Source organism: Podarcis muralis, chromosome 1 (genome assembly GCF_964188315.1).
Source record: "Podarcis muralis chromosome 1, rPodMur119.hap1.1, whole genome shotgun sequence".
In the NCBI taxonomy this organism is placed as follows: domain Eukaryota; kingdom Metazoa; phylum Chordata; class Lepidosauria; order Squamata; family Lacertidae; genus Podarcis; species Podarcis muralis.
Genome location: NC_135655.1, coordinates 46861396 through 46887236, shown reverse-complemented (window position 1 = coordinate 46887236; position 25841 = coordinate 46861396). Strand labels below are relative to the sequence as shown.

At 46.1% G+C, this 25841-nt stretch overlaps 1 protein-coding gene across 1 annotated transcript in view; it reads right to left on the bottom strand.

Moving 5' to 3' along the window:
- Window positions 1–11293: 11293 nt before the first annotated feature.
- LOC114594860 (deubiquitinase DESI2-like) overlaps window positions 11294–25841 on the bottom strand; it is a 49975-nt gene continuing 35427 nt past the window's right edge. The window contains exons 2-5 of the mRNA XM_028725049.2: window positions 22123–22195; window positions 21262–21355; window positions 19521–19662; window positions 11294–12238 (exon numbers count right to left, since the gene is read on the bottom strand). Of these exons, the coding sequence (XP_028580882.1) occupies window positions 11996–12238; window positions 19521–19662; window positions 21262–21355; window positions 22123–22195 (552 nt within the window). The 3' untranslated portion in view covers window positions 11294–11995. The remainder of the gene's footprint in view (window positions 12239–19520; window positions 19663–21261; window positions 21356–22122; window positions 22196–25841) is intronic.

The window sequence follows — 25841 nt, the reverse complement described above, 5'->3', positions numbered from 1 at the left end:
CCCTCGGATCCCGAAGTCGGGAGCAGCCGAGTTCCGCCGTGCGAAAAGGGAAACGGGGGTTGTGCGGGGGGGGGGGAATAAAAATAAAAATTTCCACTCTCAAGGACTCCTCGAATGGGAACCCGGTTAGCGGTCCAGATGCCTGAAACCGACGGAAGGAGGACTTGGCAGGCAGAAATTCGACGGGTCCAGTTTCCCCGAATTTGGAGGCAGGCAAATAAAGGACATAATTAGTAATTAGTGCTGCTTGTGTCCTCGATTTCACCGAATCTATTTAATTACGCCGCTAATTGGTTCCACCCTGAAAGCACATTTCAGCACACCACAAACGTATAAACTAAAGCATACGCTGACGCCATGCGGACGGGTTATTTCGGATCTTTACCCTAAGCATAAGAAATAAGAACAAGTCCCATGTAATCATTAGAAATTGGGGCTTCCACATCAGATGGGTGTTGTTTCCAGGCAGATTATCCCAGTGTTTCTTTTTCTAGACTTTTTTATATCTGTGTTTATATCTGTCTCAAAAACTCATTATCATATATGCTTGGCAGCAGTGACACTAGCTTTAAAGAATGAAAAAATGACATACTAAATTAGAGGCTGCGAAAGGAAAATAGATCTTAGAAAGTCGTTTTTTAAAGCTGTTATGCCCAAACCTAGACACAGCCCCCCACCCACCCGGTAATGCGACCATCTCAAAATTGGCAAAGCAGATTTGATCACTGTGCTTGCGTTTATCCACTAGATGGCATATTCTTTATACCAAATGTTAAAGCAATACCTTTTCTCCTTGCTATGTTGCAGAGAATTAACAGCTACTGTATTTAAAAAATGGAATGAAATCTTGTCTTCCATGCAGGCTTCTGGATTACACAGAGCTCTGCATCAAACAGAATCAGGAGAGTGTTAAATTATCCTGTTGTTGTTGTTGTTGTTGTTGTTGTTGTTGTTGGCGGCATCCATCTGTCTCCAGAGACAATGGAGTGCACCTCTGGGGGTGAAGTCAAACTACTGCGTTAGCAGCACCAAAGTGATCTCCTTGGGGCACAAGCCTGGACAGTGTGTATGGAGGTCCTGGGCTGCCCAGATGATAACACACACACCCCTTGGCCTCACTGATGTGGTCTAAAGGAAAGCAGAGCAATACGTTTGGCACCAGCTTGGCTGTAGGAATTGCCCAAAGGAGGTGTACAAGGCACCATCCAACAGTCTTAGGGATTCCACTCCAGATTTATGTAGGGTTTACTCCTTAGCCTTCTGTTGTCCTGAAGATACCCTGCAAGGCAGCACAGATTCTGTTCAGAGCTTTCTTTCTCCTAGATGGGCTACCTTGCCAGGTTGACGAGCCCCATCTGCCCCTCACTTCCCTCTACAGCACGTGCAGAAACCATCTTCTTGACTGTTGGACCCGCTATTAGTCTCATGTGCTCAATCTGCCAGAGCTTGTCTTCGCATGCAGGGGAGGTTCCTAACTCATGGAGGGTTTGAGACCCATAGGCTACCCCCACCTGGTTTAGCCAGCTTTGTCCATCTTTCGTCCCCACACTGCACTCAGCTCTCACTTGCAGCTCTTAGAAGCTGCCAGCATGTGACAGTGGCACCAGCCACATCCCAGGAATGGATATTATAGATTTGTACTGTTTCAAAATAAACCAGTGGTTAAAAAGTAATAATACTCCAAACACTGTAGGGTTTGTTTGTTTTGTACAGCAAATATAGAAGTGTAGAGGATGAAGAGTAACAACACTGCAACATCATATACAACTGCGATTACTGCTCACTAACAAGCAAAATTGTTGATGCCTTATATACATAAAAGGGTCTATCACAGTGATCTGTATAGAAAAAGAACTGTGTTGAAACAGCAGCAAGCCACAAACTCCACCTTTTCTTAAGGTGCTGTACAGACCAGAGAGAGGACAGGAATATCCAGTACCTGGTTTGTTTCCCCAGTTCACTGAACTCTAATTCACTGAAGTTGTCTGCCTGAGATGTACAGACCTTGGCTTAACTTTGGCTTCTGTTTTCTAATTGGATGGAAGTTGATTTGAAGGAAAGCGCATCAAACAGGAGTAATTCTCAAGAAGCTATAGGATGCCTATGGATTGTGGCTAACATGATGTGTACTCAGCTTCAAACACCAATGGTGGGCACACACTGAAGCTGGAGTGCATAGTAACATGTACAGTGGTACCTCGGGTTACATACATTTCAGGTTACATACACTTCAGGTTACAGACTCCACTAACCCAGAAATAGTACCTGGGGTTAAGAACTTTGCTTCAGGATGAGAACAGAAATCGTGCAGCAGCAGCAGGAGGCCCCATTAGCTAAAGTGGTGCTTCAGGTTAAGAACAGTTTCAGGTTAAGAACGGACCTCCGGAACAATTTAAGTACTTAACCCGAGGTACTACTGTACACGACTTTAGGCTGCAATCCTATGCAGACTATCCTGGGAGTATGTTCCACTGAACTCAGTGCGGCCTATTCCTGAATAGACATGCATAGGATTGTGCTGTTAAAGAACTTCTGTGCTTCCCTTCAATTAAAAAAAAATCACGACAGTTTGCATAATTAAAACAAAAAAATTAAACAGAACAAAAAAAAAAAAAAAAACCTCAGTAAAGACCACACCATATAAAACAGCAAATAAAAGGCATTAAATGTCTTAAAACCAGAACTGGTGGTGTTAGGGAAAATTGAAAGGGCCTAGGATCTAACCTTCTGGAAAATTTCATTAAGATCAGTCATGTAGTTTAAAGATAACTGTTATGTTTTATCTGCCATTGAATTTCTAAGACAGCCATAAGCAGTCAAGCACTAGTGCTTTGAGGGGACACATTAGCCCAAACAGCGTGTGTAGAAATAGCTTTTATAGCCAGGATAGAGATAAGCAGCTCAGAATCAACCCTGGTGTTTTGTTAACTCCTCAGAAAACACTCAGCTGCATTGCAGCAAGAACAACAGGACTGCAGTCTGGTATCAATACCAAAGGCCTTCTTCAAACACATTATTGTACAGCATGCATTGGATTAGGCTGCACATCATCTTTTCTCTGCATGATCTTCATGTGCCTTGAACCAGAGGGGCAAATATAACACATAATTTCTGCAGTTTATCTAAAGCTTTTTAAAAAGACAAATCCACCCATGAAACAGAAAAACAGCTATGGTTGCTTCCACACAGTGTTTTGTTTGGAAAAGCCATCACCCAGTCACATTTTATGGAGAATCCAATCAAACAATGATTACACAAATATGTCTCTACATATTCAAAAAGATAGGGTGGGAATTACCCAAACTCTTCTCCAAGAATAGTATGGTCCGGCTGAGGACCCTTTGAGGTGAGACCAGGTGAAAATGTGACAGCTGTTCGTTTCACCCAGACCTTTCTGCAGCATCTGCATACTGCTGCTTCTTTAAGGTGTCTAGAGATACTTCCTTTTCAAATTTGTTCTCGCCTAAAGGTGAAGAGAGGATACTAAAGGCAAGCAGAGAATGTTTCCTTGCAACTAACCAGAGCAAAGATGTCAAGAAATGGTAAGTTGCTTGAGTGACTGGATCTAATATACCATAAAGGCTTCTTTCCAAGGGAAAGCAACTGTCTTATTGAAAGGAGGCATGTTGGAAGTTTTCCATTTCAAAACTTCTTCCACTTTGTTCAGTTGGCTTCTGGATCATTCCACTGAATTGTCACAGAGCATGGGGGGCTATTACCATCGTTCAGAATTGAAACTGATGCAAACCAGCTCATAAAAATTATTTTCTGAGAAATGTTTTAGTGTGCATTGTTATCTATATTTTTAGCAGACACCCAGAGGAAGCTAGTTCCATACACTCAACATTGTCCAATTCCCCAGCTAAAACTGGCCAGTGTTTTCACCCAATGTCCACCACAATACGGGCCTGAAACACACTGTAGTGCAGGATAGTGGTTAGAATAGTATTCAGTATGCCTCAATACCAGTTACTGAGGAACACAAGTGCGAGAATGATACCTTGCTTATGCGCTTCCCACAGGCATCTGTTAACAGCAAAACCAGGCGCCTTCATCTGCCCCAGCTGCAACAAAACATGTCTCTCCTGTAGTGGTCTCTACAGCCACAGCAGGCACTGTGGCTCTCCAATGGTTTGACTTTACCCTTGATGGCACACTCTTTCATTGTCTTTCAAGACAGATGGATGCCAACATGCTATGTCATGCTGAGCACACACACACACACACACACACACACACAGAGAGAGAGAGAGAGAGAGAGAGAGAGAGCGAAAGGAAGGAAGGAAGGAAGGAAGGAAGGAAGGAAGGAAGGAAGAAAGAAAGAAAGAAAGAAAGAAAGAAAGAAAGAGAAAATGCAGCATACAGATATAAGGATATTAATGTTTGATGATGTGCTCTTGGGGTATGATCAACAGAGCTGCCTGCAGTTTTGGTTTTTCCTTTGTCGGCATGGCTATGGGTGTTGTCACAATGAGCTCCTGCATTTCAAAATTCAGCTCTAGTTTATTGCTTCTACTGTAGGTCAGAGGGCATAGGATGGCAGCCTGAGATTCTTAGATCAGGTATGCTGACACCAGGTGATTCATCTCTGTTCTAATGCAAGTTAGATTCAGCAGCAACTTCCTCTTCATCTACATCTATTTCACCCTTTTTTGAAAGCCTTGGTAGCTGCCTCTTAAGTGCCTCTCATCATGTTTACCAAAAGCTCCCTGATTTTTGCATGCACAAGTTAACTAAATGAGGCCCACTTGAAAAACGCACTTTGAGCACTGACAAGCATTTAGCATTCTGTGCTGGCAGAATGTATACTTATGAGGGTCAGTGAGGGCACAGGAGTAGGTACATTACATCCATTTTCCAAATGAACCAAGGCTGGCAATATACAAGGCAGGGAGCTAAAGAATGAAATGTCACTTTGGTCCAGACACCATCACATCACCCCGGAAACTGATCTTCGTCATGCTAATGGGTGATTGAAATACAAATACAACAGCAGAAGAGAAAAAATAAATAGCACCACAGGGCACAAAAGGGTAGAAATAAAATTGAGGTGATTGTGTGTGTAACTGAACCAAATAAATCTATGTATATACGCAGCAATAATGGGAAATTAATGTTGCATCAGGTCAAGTGAAGAGATAATAATCACTAGGCTTTTGTTTAGCAAATTGCAAAAAAATATTTAGGGGACTCAGAATCCCATGGGGAGTTGGGCAGCAGAAGCCAAACCCCAATTTTTACATCAATTTCTAGAATTATTTTTTTAAACAAAAAGCCTTCTTCTGCAATCAAATGCAAAACAGAAACTCAGCCAATGAATGCCTGCCATAATACTAGGAACAATTTGCTGCTATATCTCACCCCAGATTCCTCTTTCCAAGTGGATAGTCTGCAGCAAGCTTTCCTCAGCCCCACCCAGGCAGGACTAAAGCCATGCGTAACAAGCCATTGCATATAATGCAGGTCACACGGCTGTTTGTTGGCAGAGATGAGACCTGGGAATGTCAGAAGAAGCTGCATTCAACGGCTGCTAACTCTCCAGGGCAATAAAGGGGCAACTCAGCCCCATAATCCCCACCTCCCACCCTTAAGAGCAGCTCTAGGAATTTCAAAATAATGACAATCACCATCATGCTGATTCACATAAATATTGCTCAATGAACTCAGGAGAAAAAGACTGTGTGGTGCCAGTTTGGAGGATAAACAGAGAGCAGCAGACAATGTGGAGTCAGCAGCCCTGAACAGCCACAGGAAAAAACAGCATGTGACTGATTCTGGGCATGGCCATCTGCAACGGCAGAGGGTCAACTCATATTCAGTCTAATAATTACTTCCTAATTCAGATAGCGTTATTTTTTTAAGTGACAATTTATTTAGACCACTTCTATACCACTTAATGTATAAAAAGATAACTCTAAGTGTTGTACAGAAAGGAGCTTATATTGGAGAGTTTATGCAGTGTGTGTGTGTGTGTCCATATATAGTATAGGTTCCATTTTCCTCAGATACTGCAGTCACTTCCAGATGGCCTGCTTATTGAGAATTCATGATTTGCTTGGACAGATCCTAAATACAGTTCTCCACATTTCGGCAGCAGTCTGCAACTAAAAAAAAGTCCTCATAAAAATTTGTTAGGGCTAGTATACACATTTTCAGGACGCAGTTCTGACTAATATACACATTTTTCAGGAAATCTTCTCCAGTATGGTCCATTTCTGCATGTTATTTTCATAAGCATAAACGTGTTTATAAAAAACATTTCCCTACTACAGTGGTGCCTCGCAAGACGAAATTAATTCGTTCCGCAAGTCTCTTCGTCTTGCGAGTTTTTCGTCTTGCGATGCACCGTTTCCCATAGGAATGCATTGAAAATCAATTAATGCGTTCCTATGGAAACCGCCTTCAGACCAGGTCCGGGGACAGTCTGTCCCCCGACCTCTTCTGAAGGCTGGGGGGGGGGGAGAACAAGGGCTTTTCTTCCCACCCCCAGCATTTTAAAAAATCCCGGGACAGCGGAGGACTTCTCCGCTGTCCGGGGCGATCTTAAAATGCTGGCGGGCGGCATTTTAAAATCGCCCCGGGACAGCGGAGGACTTCTCCGCTGTCCGGGGCGATTTAAAAGCCCCTGGGAAGGCAGGCAGGGGGGACAAAGACTTCCCCCCCCCCCGCCAGCCTTCAGAAGAGGTTCAGGACCTCTTCTGAAGGCGGGCGGGGGGCGAAAGTCTTTGCTCCCCCCCGCCTGCCTTCAAAAGCCTTCCGGGACAAAAGCCTGCCTTCAAAAGCCTCTCCCGGGAAGGCGGGCAGGGGGGAACAAAGACTTTTGCCCCCCGCCGGCCTTCAGAAGGTGTTCCTGCCCCGCCGCCCGGCTTCGGAGCAGCCTTCCGAAGCCGGGCGGCGGCGGGAGGTGTTCCCGCCCCGCCGCCCGGCTTCGGAGGAGCCTTCCGAAGCCGGGCGGCGACGGGAGGTGTTCCTGCCCCGCTGCCCGGCTTCAGAGCATCCTTCTGAAGCCGAGCGGCGGGAGGAGGCGTTCCTGCCCCGCCGCCCGGCTTCGGAGGAGGTCCGAGGACAGTGGGGAAGACGCACTGCGCTTCCCCGCTGTCCTGGAGATTTCCCTATGGGCTTTCGTCTTGCGAAGGAAGCCCATAGGGAAATTCGTTTTGCGAAGCGCCTCCAAAACGGAAAACCCTTTCGTCTAGCGGGCTTTCCGTCTTGCGAGGCGTTCGTCTTGCGGGGCACCACTGTATATGCATTTTTGCTTGGAGAACTGCATTACAAAATTTGGAGAAGTGTGAATTTCAAAGCACACTTGCGCTTTTGTTTGTGTGTTGATTCAAAGTATGCTAATTAGGTGGTTGCTCATCAAAATGCAAACAAAATCAAATTTCCACTCCATCCCTACTTATGAGTAAGTTATACTGCAACACTGCCAAGATCAGGCTACGGGAGTTGAAGCCCATGAGCACGTGAATTTCCACCTATCTCCAGAACCGACTTCCTGGAAATTCTTCCTGGGACCAATTTAAGGTGTTTATGTTGACATTTAAGGCCCTAAATGACTTGGTCCTCAAATATCTGAAAGAATGGCTCCTTCTAGACCAGACATCCCCAACCTTTGGCCCTCCAAATGTTTTGGACTACAATTCCCATCATCCCTGCTCACTGGTCCTGTTAGCTAGGGATCATGGGAGTTGTAGGCCAAAAACCTGGAGGGCCGCAGGTTGGGGGTACCTGTTCTAGACCAACCTGCCCAGAGACCTCCAGGGAAAGCCCTGAAAGTGGTTCCTGCATGTAATGAGGTTTGTGGTGAAGGCCTGCTGGTGAATTTTCTTTGCAGTGACCTTTGGAGCGGCCTCCCTCTGAGGAGTGCCTCATCCCCACAATGATTTTCATTTGGCACCCAGTGAGGACGCACCTCTTTGCCCAGGTTCTTTGGGCAGGGTTGCGGTGAATTGGGCATGCTTATGTTTTTGCCGCCACTATTATATTTCATTTATCTTTTGAACTGTGCCTTCTTGTTGTTTTACGTTTTCAGTTTTTGAAGTTAGTGGCATCAATGAGTCCCATTAGCAGAAGCTCTGTGGAAGGACTTCTACTTGCACTTCAGGGTTCCCCCCCCCTTCTCCTCCCACTCTGTGCCCCACAAAATCCATAGAATCCTAGAATTGTAGAGTTGCAAAGGACCCTGAGGGTCATCTAGTCCAACCCCTTCAATGCAGGAATCTCATCTAAAGCATCAATGACAGATGACCATCCAACCTCTACTGAAAAACCCTCCGATGGTTCAAGGGGATCAGGAAAGCCCCCAGAACAGGACTTAAGAGGCAGAAGAGGGGGATTGTTCCATCAGGCCAGCTGAAATGTTTCTTTCTCACAAGTTGAAAAGCCTAACAGTGTGTGTGTGTGTGTGTGTGTGTGTGTGTGTGTGTGTGTGTGTGTGTATTTCCACTTCGGAACCTGTGGTTGGATTAAAAGTATTAAAAATATTTTTTTCAATTAAAAAATCCCAGTCCGCCATCAAGATTCATCTGTCATTTTTTTGACACACCTCGTACTACAAAGAGAAGCTTTAGGATTTATGAACATAGGAAGCTGTGTTATACCGAGGCAGATCACCTAAGCTCAGTTCAGTGGTTCCTTGGGTTACGAACTTAATTCGTTCCGGAGGTCCGTTCTTAAACTGAAACCGTTCTTAACCTGAGGCGCGCTTTCGCTAATGGGGCCTCCCGCTGCCGCCACCATGCCGCCGTGTGATTTCCATTCTCATCCTGGGGCAAAGTTTGCAACCTGGAGCAACTACTTTGGGGTTAGCGGAGTTTGTAACCCACAGCGTTTGTAACCCACAGCATTTGTAACCCAAGGTACTACTGTATTGTCTACACTGTCAGTGGCTCTCCAGGTTTCAGACAGGATGTCTCTCTCAGCCCTACCTGGAGATGCCAGAGATTGAACCTGGGACCTTGTATGGAATGCATATGCCCCAGGGCTGAGCAATGGCCCTTTTCTAAGCATCAGAACCTGAGCAATAACTGATGTCTGCACTCAGGGGCTAGTGTGCACTCAGGCTGAAACCCCTTTATTGGGTTGCCATATTTCAAAAAGTAATAATAATAATAATAAAACCATCATGAATTTCTTAAGGAAATTCACCAAAATCTACACTTTCGACATAGGTTGCGATTTTCACCAGGACATGTTTCCAATGGGAAATTCTGGACATATGGAAACCCTACCTTTACCACTAGGAAAGAAAATGAAGCTTGTACAGGCTTGTATTTAATGCAGCAGCACTGAGTAAGAACCCTGTCAGTGCACGAATTTACGCTGGAGCAATTAGACTTCTCTGCATCCTGCCCCCTCCCCAGATTTAGGGGAGCGTGACCATTTCATCCTCACTGGGTATCAAGCTAAGAGGGCACTGCAAGGAGTGCTGCAACAATGAAAAACCACAGAAGATGAAAGGCGGCTGGAGGGTAGGATTTGGTGTTGCACAGGGTGCCGCTGAAATTAAAAAACCCAAGGTCTGCCACTGCCCCACACATGCAGAGGAAGATGAACTGATGCAAGGCAGCTTACTTTGTTCCTATCTAGCCTGGGCTGCCTTGGACCAATCTTGCCACTCCTCCACTGCATCTCAACCTATGGGCTCTTGTTAGCATTTGAAGATTTAATTTGGGGGGGGGGGAAATGGGAGTCTTCACATAAGACGTCTCAGTGGTGTAACTAGCAGTGGAGACCAAGAGGTCTTGCCCACAGAGCTGCTACATAGACGGCATTTTCTCTCGCTTAAAGCACTTTGCCAAAGAACGAGATATTGGGGGGGGGTCACAGTACAAAGCTCACGGAAAAGGACATTTTGGAATGCTGGGAATGAACAAAAACCATGCTAGGTATGATTAGGGAAAGGATTGGAAGGAAGGAACCAACACGTCATTATATAAATCAGGGGTGGGGAGCCTTCGGCTTGGGGGCTAAATGTGGCCTTCTAGGTCTGTCTGTTCAGCTCTCAGGGCCCTCCCCAGGAGCCATGCTGCACACTCTCTTCAAGGGCTTTTGCCTGGCTGGAATGTGCCCTGGAACTGTGATGCTGCCTCTTCCTTCCTGGATGGAGGGTGGTGATGCATGCATGAGTGCATATACCGGTATATATGAAACCTATGGCTTTTGCATGACTGGCAGGTAACCTGCTGTAGAAGAAGAAGAGTTTGGATTTGATATCCCGCTTTATCACAACCCTAAGGAGTCTCAAAGCAGCTAACATTCTCCTTTCCCTTCCTCCCCCACAACAAACACTCTGTGAGGTGAGTGAGGCTGAGAGACTTCAGAGAAGTGTGACTGGCCCAAGGTCAGCTGCATGTGGAGGAGCGGAGACGCGAACCCGGTTCCCCAGATTACAAGTCCACCGCTCTTAACCACTACACCACACTGGCTCTCTGTACACAGGCACTGCCCACCTTTGCCTCTGGAATGTACAGTTCCATTTGCCTTACCTTTTTTTTAAAAAAAAAAGCCAAACCTAACCTATTTTCAGCTGCTTTCAGCCCATTGGTATAGCCACCTCAGTACAGTGGTACCTTGGTTGTCGAACAGCTTGAGTGTCAAACAAATCAGCTCCCGAACGCAGCAAAACCGGAAGTGAGTGTTCCAGTTTGCGAACGTTTTTTGGAAGCCGAACGTCTGGCGTGGCTTCCACAGCTTCCGCTTGAGTGCAGGAAGCTCCTGCAGCCAATCGGAAGCCGCACCTTGGTTTTCAAACTGTTCCGGGAGTCGAATGGACTCCCGAAACGAAATAAGTTCGACAACTAAGGTACCACTGTATAGTGTATTCTGACTGCCAGTCTTAGACAGAGGTCTTTACTAAATGGATATGCCAGGGATTGAATTTTGGACCTGATTGTGTGGGGAGTGCAGATGGAGCAACATTTCCCTATGAAGACAGTCTTAAGAAGTGGTGCTTTTGTTCTGTTGTGAGCACCGGCCTCCGCTTAGGTACGTATTCAGGACAGCTCTATGCTGGGCGCAGGCTGAAGGCTTCATGAGAGCCTATCTCAGAAGTTACTATATTGCAGTCATCCTCAGTCGGAGGCTTAAATAGGAGCTGTGACTCTGTTTTGGTAGCTAGCTCTGCACTGGCAGTTATAATCCAGCCACAGATAGAGGGACACAGGTTCCTGGATTAATGACCTGAGATTAAACCCCTGGATTTAAAGGCCTGAGAACCTCTGCTCAGAAAGGAGTTACAAACTTGACAATTTTTTGTCCTCTCACTTGCTCTAATAAATAAATAAAAAGTCAGACTCACACATTCTTTTTTTTTTTTTAGATTAATTTTGCTATTGTAGTTGAAGGGTAACAAGTCCTTCGGTCTCTTATACAATATTCTAACTCACAAAATAATCATAATAATCATAATCATAATCTGTGGCGGTAGAAGGGCAGCACCTTTCATTTATCCTTCAGATGGTTTTTAGAACCTAGTGATGACAAAAAGAAAGAAAACTGAGGAGATAAGAGAATTAACTGGAGCTTGTTGCTGGTCTTGGGGTGAGAAAGGTAAGCTCTGATTTTGGTACTTAAAAGAGGTGCACTATGGGTAAGTTGCCACCTCAGAAAAACAGGAGAGAAGGTGTTTTTGTGGTCACTGCTGGAGGAGGCAGGGGATTAAAAGAGTCCCAGGTAAGGGACTTCTCCGTGTGGCTTCCCTTCAGGCCTGCTGTGCCACATCCCCATGATTCCAGCAGTTTTTGTTTTGTTTTGTGTATTTAAAATCAAAGAGTACCACCTAGCCTCAGGAGCCTAAACCCCACACTCTTTGACGGAGTTCTGGAGTGACGCGGCTGAGAAAGAAGCTGTCCTTTAAAAAAGAGGCAAGGGTGTTCATCTTCTCCTTGAGAGGCAAGACTGTCCAGTGTCCTTGGAGAAGGATGTCAATGGCAAGTGACCAGGCAATGGGGCAGCAGAGGCAGAGGCTCAGCAGGGCAGCTCAGCCAGGCACAGTTCAGACTCTTGTGTGTCTGCAGGTCCGTGAAGGGCCTGAGGCGGAGGCCGCTGCGGAAGTGGATGGGGATTCCTCGTCGGTGGTGTCTCCCTGCTCTTCCTTGTGGAGGCCGAGGCTGATGTGGCTCTGCAGGGCTGCTGGAGTCAGCCATTCCTTGGGCAGGCAGCTTTGCAGGAAGGGAATACAGGAGCTGAAGTAGGCCAGGCGGTTCACCCAGCGGGGGATTTCCTTCCCACACAGGATCTGGGGGAAATGGACAGAACAACAACAACATCAACAACAACAACAACAACAACAACAACAACAACAGGTAACCGTTATATCATAGGTGCCTGGTGAAAGGTGATTGCTCCTCACATGGTTACCACGCCATGCCTGTTCATGTTTCCAGGGGTGGGGAGCATAGCTGTCAACTTTTCCCTTTTCTTGCAAGGAATCCTGTTCAGAATAAGGGAATTTCCCTTAAAAAAAGGAAAACGTTGACAGCTATGGTGGGGAGGCGGGAGAGAAATGATGCCACGTATCACTGCAATGTTCTATTGTGGCAGTGAAGCACACAGACCACGCGGAAGGTCACATAAACCCCGAAAGCAAAGGGAAAAACACTTGGCAAGTTGGCATTTGTGATTGGGGGTGCAGTCAGGTAATTTGAGACTTTGGACTTAATGGTTTCATGGGGGGCACTCTTTAGATCAGGAGATCTAACCTTTGATTTGTGAGTCTCCCCCACTCATAAGATTTTTTTTCTGGACACCCCCCCCCCCACCGCAAGACCCTGCTGACTTTGGCGACAGCAACTGCAAAAAGATTTTAACGAAAGCAGACGCTGTGCTGGAGTGAGTGGGATGCAGCAACCTGATGAGCATACAGCTTACCCTTCCTGGTCATTAGATAGATCACGTCATGAGCAGAGCGAAGGTAATAACCATAACCCCCTCCTCAGCGTAGCTGCATGCTTCAGTTGAGGAATGGGTGGCTGTCTGTCTGTCTCTGTGTGTGTGCATGTGAGGGTGATTGTGCCATAGCTGCCAACTTACAGATTTGAAAATAGGGGACCAGCAGCCTCGAAAATAAGGGATCAGCAGCCCAAATAAGGGATCTTCCGGGCACAGGTATGTTCAACTTCTGAGCCCCTCCAAGCCAAAGGCAGAAAGCCCAGCCAGCAGCCAAATGAAGCCTCATCAATAAGGGACAGCAGCGGGACATGGCACTGGGATAAGGGACTGTCCCGCCAAATAAGGGACACTTGACAGCTATGGCTTGTGCAAGAGTTCTATGTCCACCCTTGCAACTGGCATGTGGACTCCCGAAGGTTGGCCAAAGGTGAAAGTGGCCTTCAGGCCAGGAAAGGTTCAGTACTCCTGTTTGGGAGTGTGTGTACTGCTTCTCTTATTTTAAATGGGCACTGCTTGCCCTGTTGTGTTAGGGGGCCTTCCTGCTCAGTTTGCTGAGCAGGGCTCTGGACTTTACAGTTTTGTCCTCGCAAAACCAAAACTGTGTAATCCCCTTATATGGAAGATTCCCGAGAAATAAAGCGTATTCATCACTTTGTTGAAATATGAACATGCCCACATACCACCAGAATACAGGTCTAAAGCTGGATTTGTTCTACATCTACTGCAGGCAGTGGGGTCAAGGAAGGGAAGACCATGCACTTCCCTGAAGAGGGAAACAGAAGGCCTACAAGAAGCAGCAAAACAAACTAGGCAAGTGGCAACAGGCCATAAAATCCATTCTACACACAAGCTCTAGGGACAGAACGGCCTTCATCTTGCAGCGCTGGGAGAGCCTAGATGAGCATGGCAAATGAGCAGGAGTGGAGAGGCAAGCCCTGCAGTGCCTGCTGTGAAACAAGATCCCACGGCGAGAAAGGGAGAACTAGAAAGCTTCTGAAACCAAGCCAACAGTAGCTGGCCTAGAGACCTCTGCAGTCATCTGACTTTCTGCTTGGAAGTTGATCTAAAGAAGGTAACATCTCTGCCTGTTCTAGGACTGTGATTTTGTGGAACTAACGTAGGCGTGCCAGATCACCTCCTGGCTGGGGCTTCAGTTTCTATAGAACAGGCCTGAACAACTTCTTAACCAAAGCTAAAGCATCTGACCAGTCATGCCTTGTGGTCTGTGTGACACAGAACATAGGTCAGAAGCAGAAATACTTCTGAATACTAGTTGTTGGAAACCATGGCAGAGAAGAGAGTCCTCTTGGGCTCAGGGTCTGCATATGGATTTCCCACAGGCATCTGGTTGGCTGGCTGCTGTGAGACCAGGATAGTGGACTACATGGGCTATTGGCCTGATCCAGCAGGCTCTTATGTTCTTATTGTGAGGTGTCATACACCAAACCAGACCATTTCTCCATTGAGCTCAGTATTTTCTTCAATGACAAGTAGTGGCTCTCCAAAGTTCCAGACAGAGGCCTAACTTGGCCCTCTCTGGAGATTCCACAGATTTAACTTGGGACATTTAGCGGGAAAAGCATGTGCAACAACATGTCTCAAACATGCCGCCTGGTAAGCTATGGGGGGCTTTGTAGGGCAAATGTTGTGAAGGCCTAGTCTAGATTGTAAGAAGAAGCGCTAAATGGCTTAGAACCAGGTTACCTCAAAAACTGCCTGCTCCCCTACAAAACCAGACTTGGAGACCTTGCTCTCTGTCCCATCCACACAGGAGGGTGGATACAAGAGGCAGAGCCTTCTCAGCAGTGGCCCCACTCAGCAGCAATTCACTAGGCTCCCTCCCTGTCTTTCCGCACTTTGAAGGGGAGCCAGCTTTTAATAGGTGATCGCTGTTTTCTTTGGATGTTTGATGATGTTCTTGCTGAAGTTTTAATGTTATTGCTTTAATGATTGCTGTTTTTATGTGTATTTCCCCCCCCCTTACCTTGTTTTTTCACTGTAAGTTTCTTCGATTATTAGTTTTTAAAAGTAGAATGGGTATAAATTCAAGTAGACTGCTGTGGTGAGTCAAAGTTCTTCAGGCTCTGGGCTCCAAAAATTTAAACCTGCCCCTCTGAATAGAGCAGGGAAGCTCACCAATGTGAATAACTGCAGCTTAACCCAACCTTCCTCAGCCTGGTGTCCTCCAGATGTTTTAGACTACAACTCCCATCACCCCGGAGCATTGGCCATGTTGGCTGGGACTGATGGGAGCTGGAATTCAAAACACCTTGAAGACACCAGGCTGGGGAAGGCTAGTCTAGCCAATAAGGGCTCAGAGAAGCAAGCCTGACACCCTTGCAATATGTATGAGTCCCAACATTTCTGCGATCCAAAGAGCTTCGTTCTTTGGTTGAAATGCAGTTCTGCTTTTTAATGCATGAAAGTCCTTGAGATGAAGATTTTTAAGTACAGGGAGCAGCTGCAGGATGACAGGGAAAGTAACAAGTGGCTCTCTGGGGAAGGCTTGGTTATAATTAAGACTAAGATTACTGGTGACACTTGAGAATAATGGCTTTCACTCTGAATGGATGAACAACGGTAAGTCATCTTACAGTAAGCTGCAAGTTTACTGCATTGGCAGAAAATGGATTTCCCCCCCCCCCATCCCAGTAGGTGTTGCTACATGGCCACTGTCAGAACAGCCACAATTAATGGCTAAAGGAGTATTATGATTACACTGTGCTAGATATAAGATGTTATGTATTACAGCTCGGTACTGACCTTGAACAAGTGATGTGGGAAAAGCTGATCTGGCACCTATTGGCCTAGTGCTTACCAAACTGTATTAAAAACAAGGCCTGTAACTCTTCTAGATATAATAATGCAGCTGAAGTTCAGAACTGGAGAGTGCAGAATATGAACTTTCCCAGTTTGGAACTTCCAGATAATCCCAAACCCTTCCAACATTCAGGCTTAGTTCATAATTACATTAGCATCAATCACGCTCATTGCTGCAGCTGCCCCCTTCCCTTGGCCACTGAAACTTTGCTGGCAGTGGTGGCAGCAAGACTTCTGTGTCAGCTGTCATTAGGCCACAGCACCATGTTAGGAACCATATCCACAGCAAAGTGCCATTTCCCAGGGCTTCTGATTCCTTTCCTATTGCTGCCACCACCACACCAGTGGGACACAGCACATGATTCCGGGATTGTCCCAGGAATATTGGGCCACTTGGAGAGCATGAGAGGGCCCTCATACAGGATTCGGCTGCAAAAGTGAAACCTCCCAGCTTGTCTTTTAGAGAGACATTGCACAACAAAGTAGGTGGAAATTGGGTACCACAACTTGCATGAGTGAAACTGCTTTCTGCTCATGCAAAACTACTACAGAGTAGTATGGCTAGTGCCCATTGAGACTGGTGGAGCGGAAGGCAAGGAGGCCAACAGTAGGTGGAGCCAGAGCCAATGACAGCAGAGCCAGCTAATTCTAGTTTTTCATAGACCAAAAGCACCATGTAGTCCAACCCCCTGCAATGCAGGAGACATTTGCCCAGCGTGGGGCTTGAACCAACGATCCTGAGATTATGAGTCTATTGACTGAGCTTGTCTCCATCCTCTTCATCGTTGGGTTCTGCAAGGGCAAGTGTGACACTAAGGAAGAGGGAACTGACAGCACTGGCCACCCTCTGGACTGGAAGTAAATAAAAAGGTAGGCATGTGGCTGAGGACAAACTCATGGACCAATCTTCACTGCTATCACAACGGATAAAGTAAAGGTAAAGGGACCCCTGACTCTTAGGTCCAGTCGTGACCGACTCTGGGGTTGCGGTGCTCATCTCACTTTATTGGCTGAGGGAGCCAGCGTACAGCTTCCGGGTCATGTGGCCAGCCTGACTAAGCCGCTTCTGGCGAACCAGAGCAGCACACGGAAACGCCGTTTACCTTCCTGCTGGAAGGTATCTACTTGCACTTTGACGTGCTTTCAAACTGCTAGGTTGGCAGGAGCCAGTGGCGTAGCGTGGGTTGTCAGCACCCAGGGCAAGGCAAGTAATTTGCGCCCCCTAACCCATGGATTTGCGCCCCCTAACCCGTGGATTTGCGCCCCCTAACCTGTGGATTTGCCCTAACCCCAGATTTTGCGCCCGGTGCGGCCGGCCCCCCCTGCACCCCCCACGCTACGCCACTGGCAGGAGCAGGGACTGAGCAACAGGCGCTCACCCTGTCACGGGGATTCGAACCGCCGATCTTCTGATCGGCAAGTCCTAGGCTCTGTGGTTTAACCCACAGCGCCACCCGCGTCCCTATCACAATGGATACAACTCCCAAAATGAGAAAGATGCCAGTGCCATAGGAAGAGAAGTGGCTCTAATTGCTAAGATGCAAATACTTTCCACAAGTCACTCTATCAATCAAATCCGAGAAGACAATGTGGGGGAAAGGAAGCTTCAAAATAATAATTGCACTTGAATCCTGGCCTGAAATATAATCACTTCCAACTTAAAATGCATCTACTTGGTTTGAGAGAGATGATATGGCAATTTATAAAATGCCTCGAGATGCTTAACGTTCTGAATCGACATCCCACAGAGTCCGGGAAGAAAAGAACACATCACACGCCTACACAGCCCATTTCCCCTCTCAAAGACTTTGGAGGAAATGCAGCTCAGGTATACCTGAGTAATTTGACTTATTAAACTACACAGCTAAGCTGCACCCACATGGAATGAAACCCTACCAACCCCTTTTCCACTGCAAAGTGCCTTTGGGGAGGGGACTATGCATCTAGCAGGGAAGCAGGTGATTAACCCTTTCCCCTCTCAGTTGCCTTCCTTCTGCAGCCCTCTCCAGTTGCAGTAACTCTCCAACAGTTTGACTTCACCCCTGAAGGCACACTGTTCCATTGCCTCCTAAGACAGATGGATGCCAGCCAACCCACCAGTGTCCCAAACCTTGTTTGCCTTGCAAGTATGAGTTTAAAACCTCATAGGACTAAAAGTGGGGGGGAGGGGGAGCAGGGAGATACCAGTGGAAAAGTGATGGCAGGAGAAGGGTTAAGCAGAAGGGACCACCAGACTTCATTATTCACAGCTACAGTGTGACAAGCAATATACCCAACTGTCAGAAGTTTTGCAATTCTTTCACCTGTAGCCCTAGAGGCTGCCGAAGAGGTCGGAATGACTGATTCGGCCTTTTCCTCTCTGCCTCTTTCATTATGTTAAAAAAAAATGTAGAACAGTTTTATAGCAGTCAGGAGACACATAAATAGCTCAGGGAATGGGGAGTTGCTGTGTGATAACAGCAGTTTATGACCTTTTCTATGACACCTCATATGGATTGCACATACAAATCTGAAAGATATCACAGTTGAGAGCAGAGCCATGTTGGATTTTTTCCCCCTTTTGAAAGTGGAAAGTACAGTAGCAGTTCTTTTAGTGAGATCAGCTCTACTCTGTGATTTCAAGAAGGATGCCTTTCAAACAAAGCAAGTTTGTGGCTCCTAATCAATTTCCTAATTATGGACACTTCATCTCAAGGATGCATTGCCAAGGAGAGCAGCTGGGAGCAGCAATCAGGAGGAACTGATGAGTAATCAGCGTTAATTTGTGCAACTACAAAAGGGAGCAGGGGAAACATCAGCTGATCGCCAAGTGCCTTTCTGGTCAAAGGTCTTGTGCCGAGGGGTTTCGGGTTTCATTCCTAGTGCAAAGGAGGAATACCGAAGGATTTGCATGGTGAAGACTGGGGCCCCAAATGGCATATCCATTCTGGAGCAGAGCAGCCATGAAAAAAGCTGAGCCTGTGCTGCTGTTTCAAACTTTTCTGGGCTATGGATGACCTGATACTAATGGGAGTCCCCTCCCCTCAAGGCTAATTGCCTCCCCGCCCCCATTCCTAATGGCAGGCCTGTTTTGAGAAGTTTTTAATGTTTGATGCTGTATTTTGTTGTAAGCCACCCAGAGTGACAGGGGCAACCCAGTCAGATGGGCGGGGTATAAGAATTACTACTACTACTACTACTACTACTACTACTACTACTACTACTACGCCAAAGGCCCTATAATGTAATGTAAGGGTACAACTCACTGTTCTCTTGCAAGTCAAGTGAGATCAAGGCACCATTGTGCTGATTGATAGGGTAACCAATGAGAAGTATGGCTATCGTATTTGCAATGCAAACAGGCAGAGAATAGGAAGCAGCGGTACAGAGCGGTACAGAAGTAACTCAACTCAAGGCCTGTCCATACTTTGGCTTAATGTGGATTGTGAATCCCTTGTGACTCCTTTAATTGCCCTTCATCCACGCAGTGCTCTCCTCCAGCTACTGCTGTCCCATACCTTTTCCTCCCTAAATCTGGAGATTCCCTATGCATTGAACGTCCGAATAGGAGAGCTACATTGATTGTGTCTTTCTACTTGTACATAGATACATTATGGCCACCCTCATAGCTGCCTAATTACCCATTGTAGACCAACTACCACTCAGTGCTATGCTTGTAATAGCTCTCAAAGGGTAAATGCCCATCAGGCTAGTGCGAAGGGTGATTGAAGGACAATGTTCTGATCAGAGACCTGTTCACGGCTGGAGGCGTGTTGGCCAAAGTGTCATGCAAGTACACTACACAGAAATAGAATGGAAGATGAACCAACCTCTGCCAGAGCAGCTGAAAAGTGATTGCAATTCTTGTGCATGAGATGGTAGGCATTGCCCTTGTACTCCTTGCCCAGTTCCTCCATGATTTTATCCACATCTTCTTCTGTAAAGTCTGTAGTGCCCAAGGCAATGGATTCTCTGGGTTAAGCAAAGGTAAGCATCAAAAGCAGGGAATATTCAGTAAGATAATCATGAAAGATGTTAAAGCAGCCCAGGAGAGACACACTGTAGTACAGATATATTTTACCTGGCAGATAGAGCCAAGGATGGAGTGCTTATGGAATGTTGGAACAGAGTAATGCTACAGACTTAAACAGCTTAGAAAGTAATTCAGATAGTTCTCAGCTTAAAAACAACACAATAACCTCACACAATTAATTAAAAACCATTCTTGCCATGCACACAGGATCTAGTTACTAGCGTAATCTATTTTTATATTCTCTTTTAAAAGAAAAAGAGAGAGGAAAATATGCTAAACAGAGTGTAGGTTTGAGCTCTACTGATATAGTTTCGGGTTTAAACTTCACATACTTTAAAAATGTTTAATGGTACATGCAACAGGGCTGAGTTTGTAATATTTTTTGTAAGATCTCCATCCTTGAGCCTCTGCATCAGAAACATAGGCACCAGAAAACCAATGGGGGGGGGGAATTAAGGAGATGATTTGGGTAGTCAAGACCCCCTCTGGAAATGCAAAAGCCTGGCTCATTTTCATAAGCCTGCCTCAATGTGCACTTTTCTAAATTTACACTCTAGCTTTAAAATTTGACGTGAGAGATAGATTTTTAAATGGAACTGAGGTCTATACCATATAGGGTTTTGTACATGAATGAAGCATTGGACTGGATGTAGTGACATATCTGTTTAAGAGGACACGATAGTGGAAGTTTGGGGGACTATACAAAAACACTCTGGCTCTTGTATTCCCTGCTGGTGCTGCCTTTAGCAGATGGATTCATCATGCTACATGGCACAACTTGCTTGGGTAACATTTATGTATATAAATTGTGATTGCACACAAAAATGTGTGATTACAACAGATTGCCCCAATATTTTTTGTCTCTTGGGCCAAAGTCCTTGGCACATTCATTTCTGTTCATTCTACTTGGCAATAAATGTCCTGGCCCATGGACAGTAATGTGAGAAGTCGCAGACCATTTGGAGGAGAATCCCATGCTATAGTTGCACCCCGAGCCAGTGCCATCCCAAAGTCATAGATGAAGGATGCTGGCATGGGGCAAAGCTGCAGCATGGGCTCCTCACATGTGGCGCAGGGGGGAAAACAGTGCAGCAAGTGGTGTCAGCATGAGTAGGAACAACAAACTCCAATTCCTGGCTTTGTATTACATCTGAAAACCAGAAGCTGAGTTTTCATTCATTCCAAACAAACTATATTGAGAAGCCAAGGTTTGATCTTGGTTTACCAAGCATGGTTTGTTTGAGGGAAACAAACCATAAACTGTGATATACTGTGATGTGCAGGCTGAGCCAGTGTGTACATAAACCTGCAAGGAGGTGATATGCTGGGAAGACTTTTGTTGCTGTCCATCTTGTGTATTTAATGACATAATTTAAACAGCAAAGTGGGAGTCATTCACACATTCATTAACTATGGTTTACTGGGATGTGGGAATGCTGCCACCAGTTGTCAGGTGCTCCCCTAAAAATGCATTGCTCTTTTGAGAAATCATGGGCTTCAGGACAGCAGATGTTGAGAGGAGAAGGAAAGGCCCTTACTTGAATTTAAAGGTCTCGCCAAGCTCCACAGCACTGCCTGGTGTGATTTCGAAAATCCCGCTGAAAGGGTAGGGATGCCCTCCATAGGCGAACTCTGGCAAGGAAAGAAAAAGACTGTAAGAAAGGATAAGACCAAAGTTGCATCTGAAAAATGCTACAACTGTCTACATGGCTCAGTGTTAGTATTTAAGTCAAATATCTTCCCATAACTGGTTTCATATGGGCTTCAACTCTGCCCTTCCTCTATAAAGAACATCGTGACAACCATAAGAATGTAATAACAGCCCTGATGGATCAGGCCATGGACCACCTAGTCCAGCATCCTGTTCTCACAGTGGCAGAGGCGTCAAGTTGTGCCCCAGATTGGGCAGCGTCACACGTGTGTGTGACATCACACGTGTGCCATGTATGTGTGACATCACCCATGCAATGCTGGGTTCTGCACTCAGCCCAATGATGTATGCACGATGCAACATCCTGACATCACATGTACGATGTTGGCATGTTGTGCGTGCGAAGTCACATGATGCGTACCGTCCCCTTCTTAGTCAGAAGCTGCCACACGTGATAGTGTCTCCAAAGAAGTTGCTTTGCTTAAAATCCTGCCTTGATGCAAAGAGTTTGACCACATGGCTACCTCCAATCTTAGACTTATTTGAATCTGTGTGTGTGTTTAAGGCTGGCAGATGCAAACTGTGCACTGGAGCACAGCAACTGCGCATGCATGGATGCCACACTCCTCAGAAGGCAAGTTTCCCATCCGCGATGAGCAGCAAAACAGAGAAGTTCTCAGCCTTCAATTTTGGGACCCAGCAGAAGGTTATACTCATTTCCAGGCACAACTAGCAGAAAGCTTCCTACCTCTGCCATAGATCTCAATCCCAGAGTGAAAGACTCCAATGCCCAACGTAGAAGTGTATTCATTTATCCAGTACTAGAGAAAGGGGGGGGGGGGGAAAGAGATTTGAAAGTATTAATGACACAAACATTGCTTGGACAGTTTTATATTTATGCATCATTTTACGTAGCTATTGCATCTCACTTCATCCTGAAGGCTCTGGATAGGTAGCAAAACATTTAGCATAGAAAAGCAAGCCTGTAAAATATGTCTCATAGGGGTGGGGGAATCAGATGTAAAATTGCACGAAACCCAACAAATATAATAATAATAGCTCAAGCACAGCTTAACCTCAGCCCACGTATATTTACCAGTAGGAGAATATGTTCAAGTGCTGCTAGAACGATCACCCCCCTGGCTCTGAATGCTTTGAAACATTTTTGCATCATGGCTGACTCTGACCTGCAGAACTGAGTCAGAACACGAGGAGCTGTGGAATGTGTCAAAGCAACCCCAGAAGTGGTCTTCCCACTTGGTGGATGCATCACAGGGGAAGCTCATGCTAGCAAAAGGAGGTGAGTCCACAGAAAATCTTCAGCTGTCAACCCAAGATAGAACAGGCTTGAATGGGGATTTCCCCAAAATTTTGGAAACCAGTGTTATCAAGCAGTTTTCTTAACTACAATGAGAGTGGGAAGAGACAGAGAATACCCCCATTGGCTGAAATAGCCAATAATGCTCAAAGACAGCTGAACGCTGAAAGTTTCAGGACAGACAAAAGGAAGTATTTTTTCACACTGCTCGTTGTTACACTGTGGAAATTGCTTTCACAAGAGGACGTGATGGCCAGCCACTTGGATGTCTTCAAAACAGGATCTGACAAATTCTGGGAAGATAAGGCTATCCACCCTGATGATTACATTCTACCTCCACTGTCAGAGGTAATATGCTTCTGAATATCAGTTGCCGGAAAAGGCAGTGCTCTCCAGAGGCACCTTGTTTGCCACTACAAAAGCACAATGCTGAACTAGAAAGGCCATTGGCTTGATGTAGCAAGACTCTTACTCTGTTGGGAGACCCCAAAAGGTAAGATTGGAGGCCAGTGGAAAGCACTGGCTAAGCTTTCTTTCCAAGGCAGGGGCTCAGGTGGGAAAGAAGCATCAACATGACAAAAGGTGTTGATGGCCCATCTGAGAGAAGTTGCCATGGTGATGGGGTGGGGTTCAAAGTGACAGGAAAAGAGCAAGGTGTGCTGGGAAGAACGGAGATTAAAAAAAAAAGACTGAGATCCATCTTGGGCAGGCTGGTTGGGAGAGTTGCCTTTGACTCCAGTGCTGCACTGCTGTGGGGAACAAGTCCTGCATGAGATGACCATGCTGTGTGAGCTGGACTCCCTACACGCGGAATGAAGGTGTAAATAGGTGAATAAACCACATTTCTTAAAGCAACGACAGTCTCCGCCACATCTTCAATCCGCCAAAGGAACACAGATGTTGGGTTAACTCCCTGGAGTTTTTCTACTGCTTGGCAGGGGGTAGCACCCACTATTGTAACATTATGTTATGTTATGACATCACAGTTTAACTTCCCTGTTACTGCTTAAGAAAAAATCTGCATTTTTGGGGAAGAGTTTTCCCCCTTAAGGTCCAGAAACTTGAGGGGTTTAAAAAATAATAATTCTTAGGATACAGAGTTCAAATTCTGCCTTTATGTACTTGAGCCACAGAACCCACAATGCCATAGTGATGATGAACTAACTGGTCAGCAACTCTCTCTTTCTCTTCTCTCAGCTAAGTTGCTTTCCGCAAGGCCCTCTGCTTCATTCTCTTCAGTGGTATTTTTCTGCCATCTGGCCTTTATAGACCCACCTGTCTCTGGGTGGCCCTGATATGTAGTAGTATCAACTAGTGTGCTCCTAGTGGATATACTTAATCCACTTTCCTTGCCTCCGCCCTTGCATTATTGATGATTCTGCCAGTCCTATTAGCTCCCTAAGTATCTGGAGATGCATTTTGAATGAACACTCAAGTTCCATATAAAATCAGAGTTGCCTTATTATTCAAGAGAGGAATCCCAACGGTGACTGGAAGGAGGGAGGCTCAACCCAAATAGCATCAGCTCCTAATTCCAAAGTGCCTTGCCAGCAATTTTCCTCCGCTTTACAAGCCTGCTCCCCTGCCAGAAAGCCCCTTAATGTTCCTTGGACTCCAGCTAGAAACTAATGCTCCCATTGTAGGGAAAAGCCTCGCATCAGATCTGAGCCTCTGTGGCCCCCGACCCATCTGCCATATCTTCCACTATGCTTCTAATCCCAGTATGTCCCTTATTAAGCAGGCATTTCCCAATCTGAGCAGTGCAGAGCCCTGTGCATATGAAAGCAAAGGAAGGGAGCTAAGATGTCAGAGAATCATGGAATTGAAGAACTAGGGTCATCTAGTTCAACCCCATGCAATGCATGAAACCGTGTGTGCACACAGACACACACACGCTCTTTTCTGGAGCAGTCATTATGGTTTATGTCTGTTAGAGTCAAGAAAGCAGAAACACACACACACACACAGAGAGAGAGAGAGAGAGAGAGAGAGAGAGAGAGAGAGATCTTCATTTCAGTGGGCTCTGGCTAGGTGAAAGGGACAGAATCATTATAGTGCAATTTCCAGCTAAAGTAGAAATCAGCTGGGTCAGCATTGATTCGTAAAAGCAGGGATGAAGGACCTTTTCAGCTTGAGGACTGCATTCCCCTCACAGGCATACATGAAGGGGCTGCATGCCAGTGGTGGCCAAAGCCAGAGGCAAAAGTACACAGAGCAACAGATACGACTTTTCCTTTTTGGACAGCAGCCTGCACACACTCCCGACACACTCTTTTCCATCTAGGCAAGCAAGAGGTGTCATCGCAGTTCAAGATCACATCCCAGCCAGGCAAAAGCACTCAAGGACAAGGCCTGTACAGGGTGTGGCATAGAGAGAGGAGGTGTGGCCATTTAGAGAGGGCTGGAGGGCCCACCCCCACTTTAAAATGTGTGCAGCACTGGCCAACCAAGGTGATCCTATCCAGGGCTTTTTTTCAGCCAGGGCTCGCCAGAATGCAGCTCCAGCACCTCTCAGGTAGGCGCCATTGCCATTGTAAGAGAACGAGGGAGGTGTTCATGGTGAGTTCCGGCACCTGTTTTTCTAGAAAAATAGCACTGATCCCATACCTCTTCCCTCCAAGCACCAAAGATCTATAGTGACCTGTTTTGGACAGAGTTGGATCATAAGAGGTATAGTATGGCAATATCCACTTGGAAAATACTGTAGTCTGAGTAGGGCATATGGCTCTATACATTGACCCCAAGGCTATGTACATGTTAGTGGCTTTAAAAGTAGCAAGGTCACACACACTCCAATGTTTCAAGCCACATTTGCATGTTGCTGCACACAAACCAGTGAGAGGGCAGGGATGTCTTCACCTCATGTACACCTGATGTTTGGTTTCTTTGCCCCTGCAACCCCTATTCATGAAGCTGTCATCTGCACACGCACTGTCATCTGCACATGTGCAATGAGTGTCTCAAATGTACACTTCAGGCTTTAACTGCAAAGTGAATGTGGCTTCAGTTTTGCTTTTGGAGTGAAGCCAGTTTGAAGGGGAATGCGTCAAATAGCAGCATTTCTCAAGAAACTACACAATAGCTCTGCATTGTGGGTAATATCATGTGTTAAGGTAAAGGGACCCCTGACTGTTAGGTCCAGTCGCGGA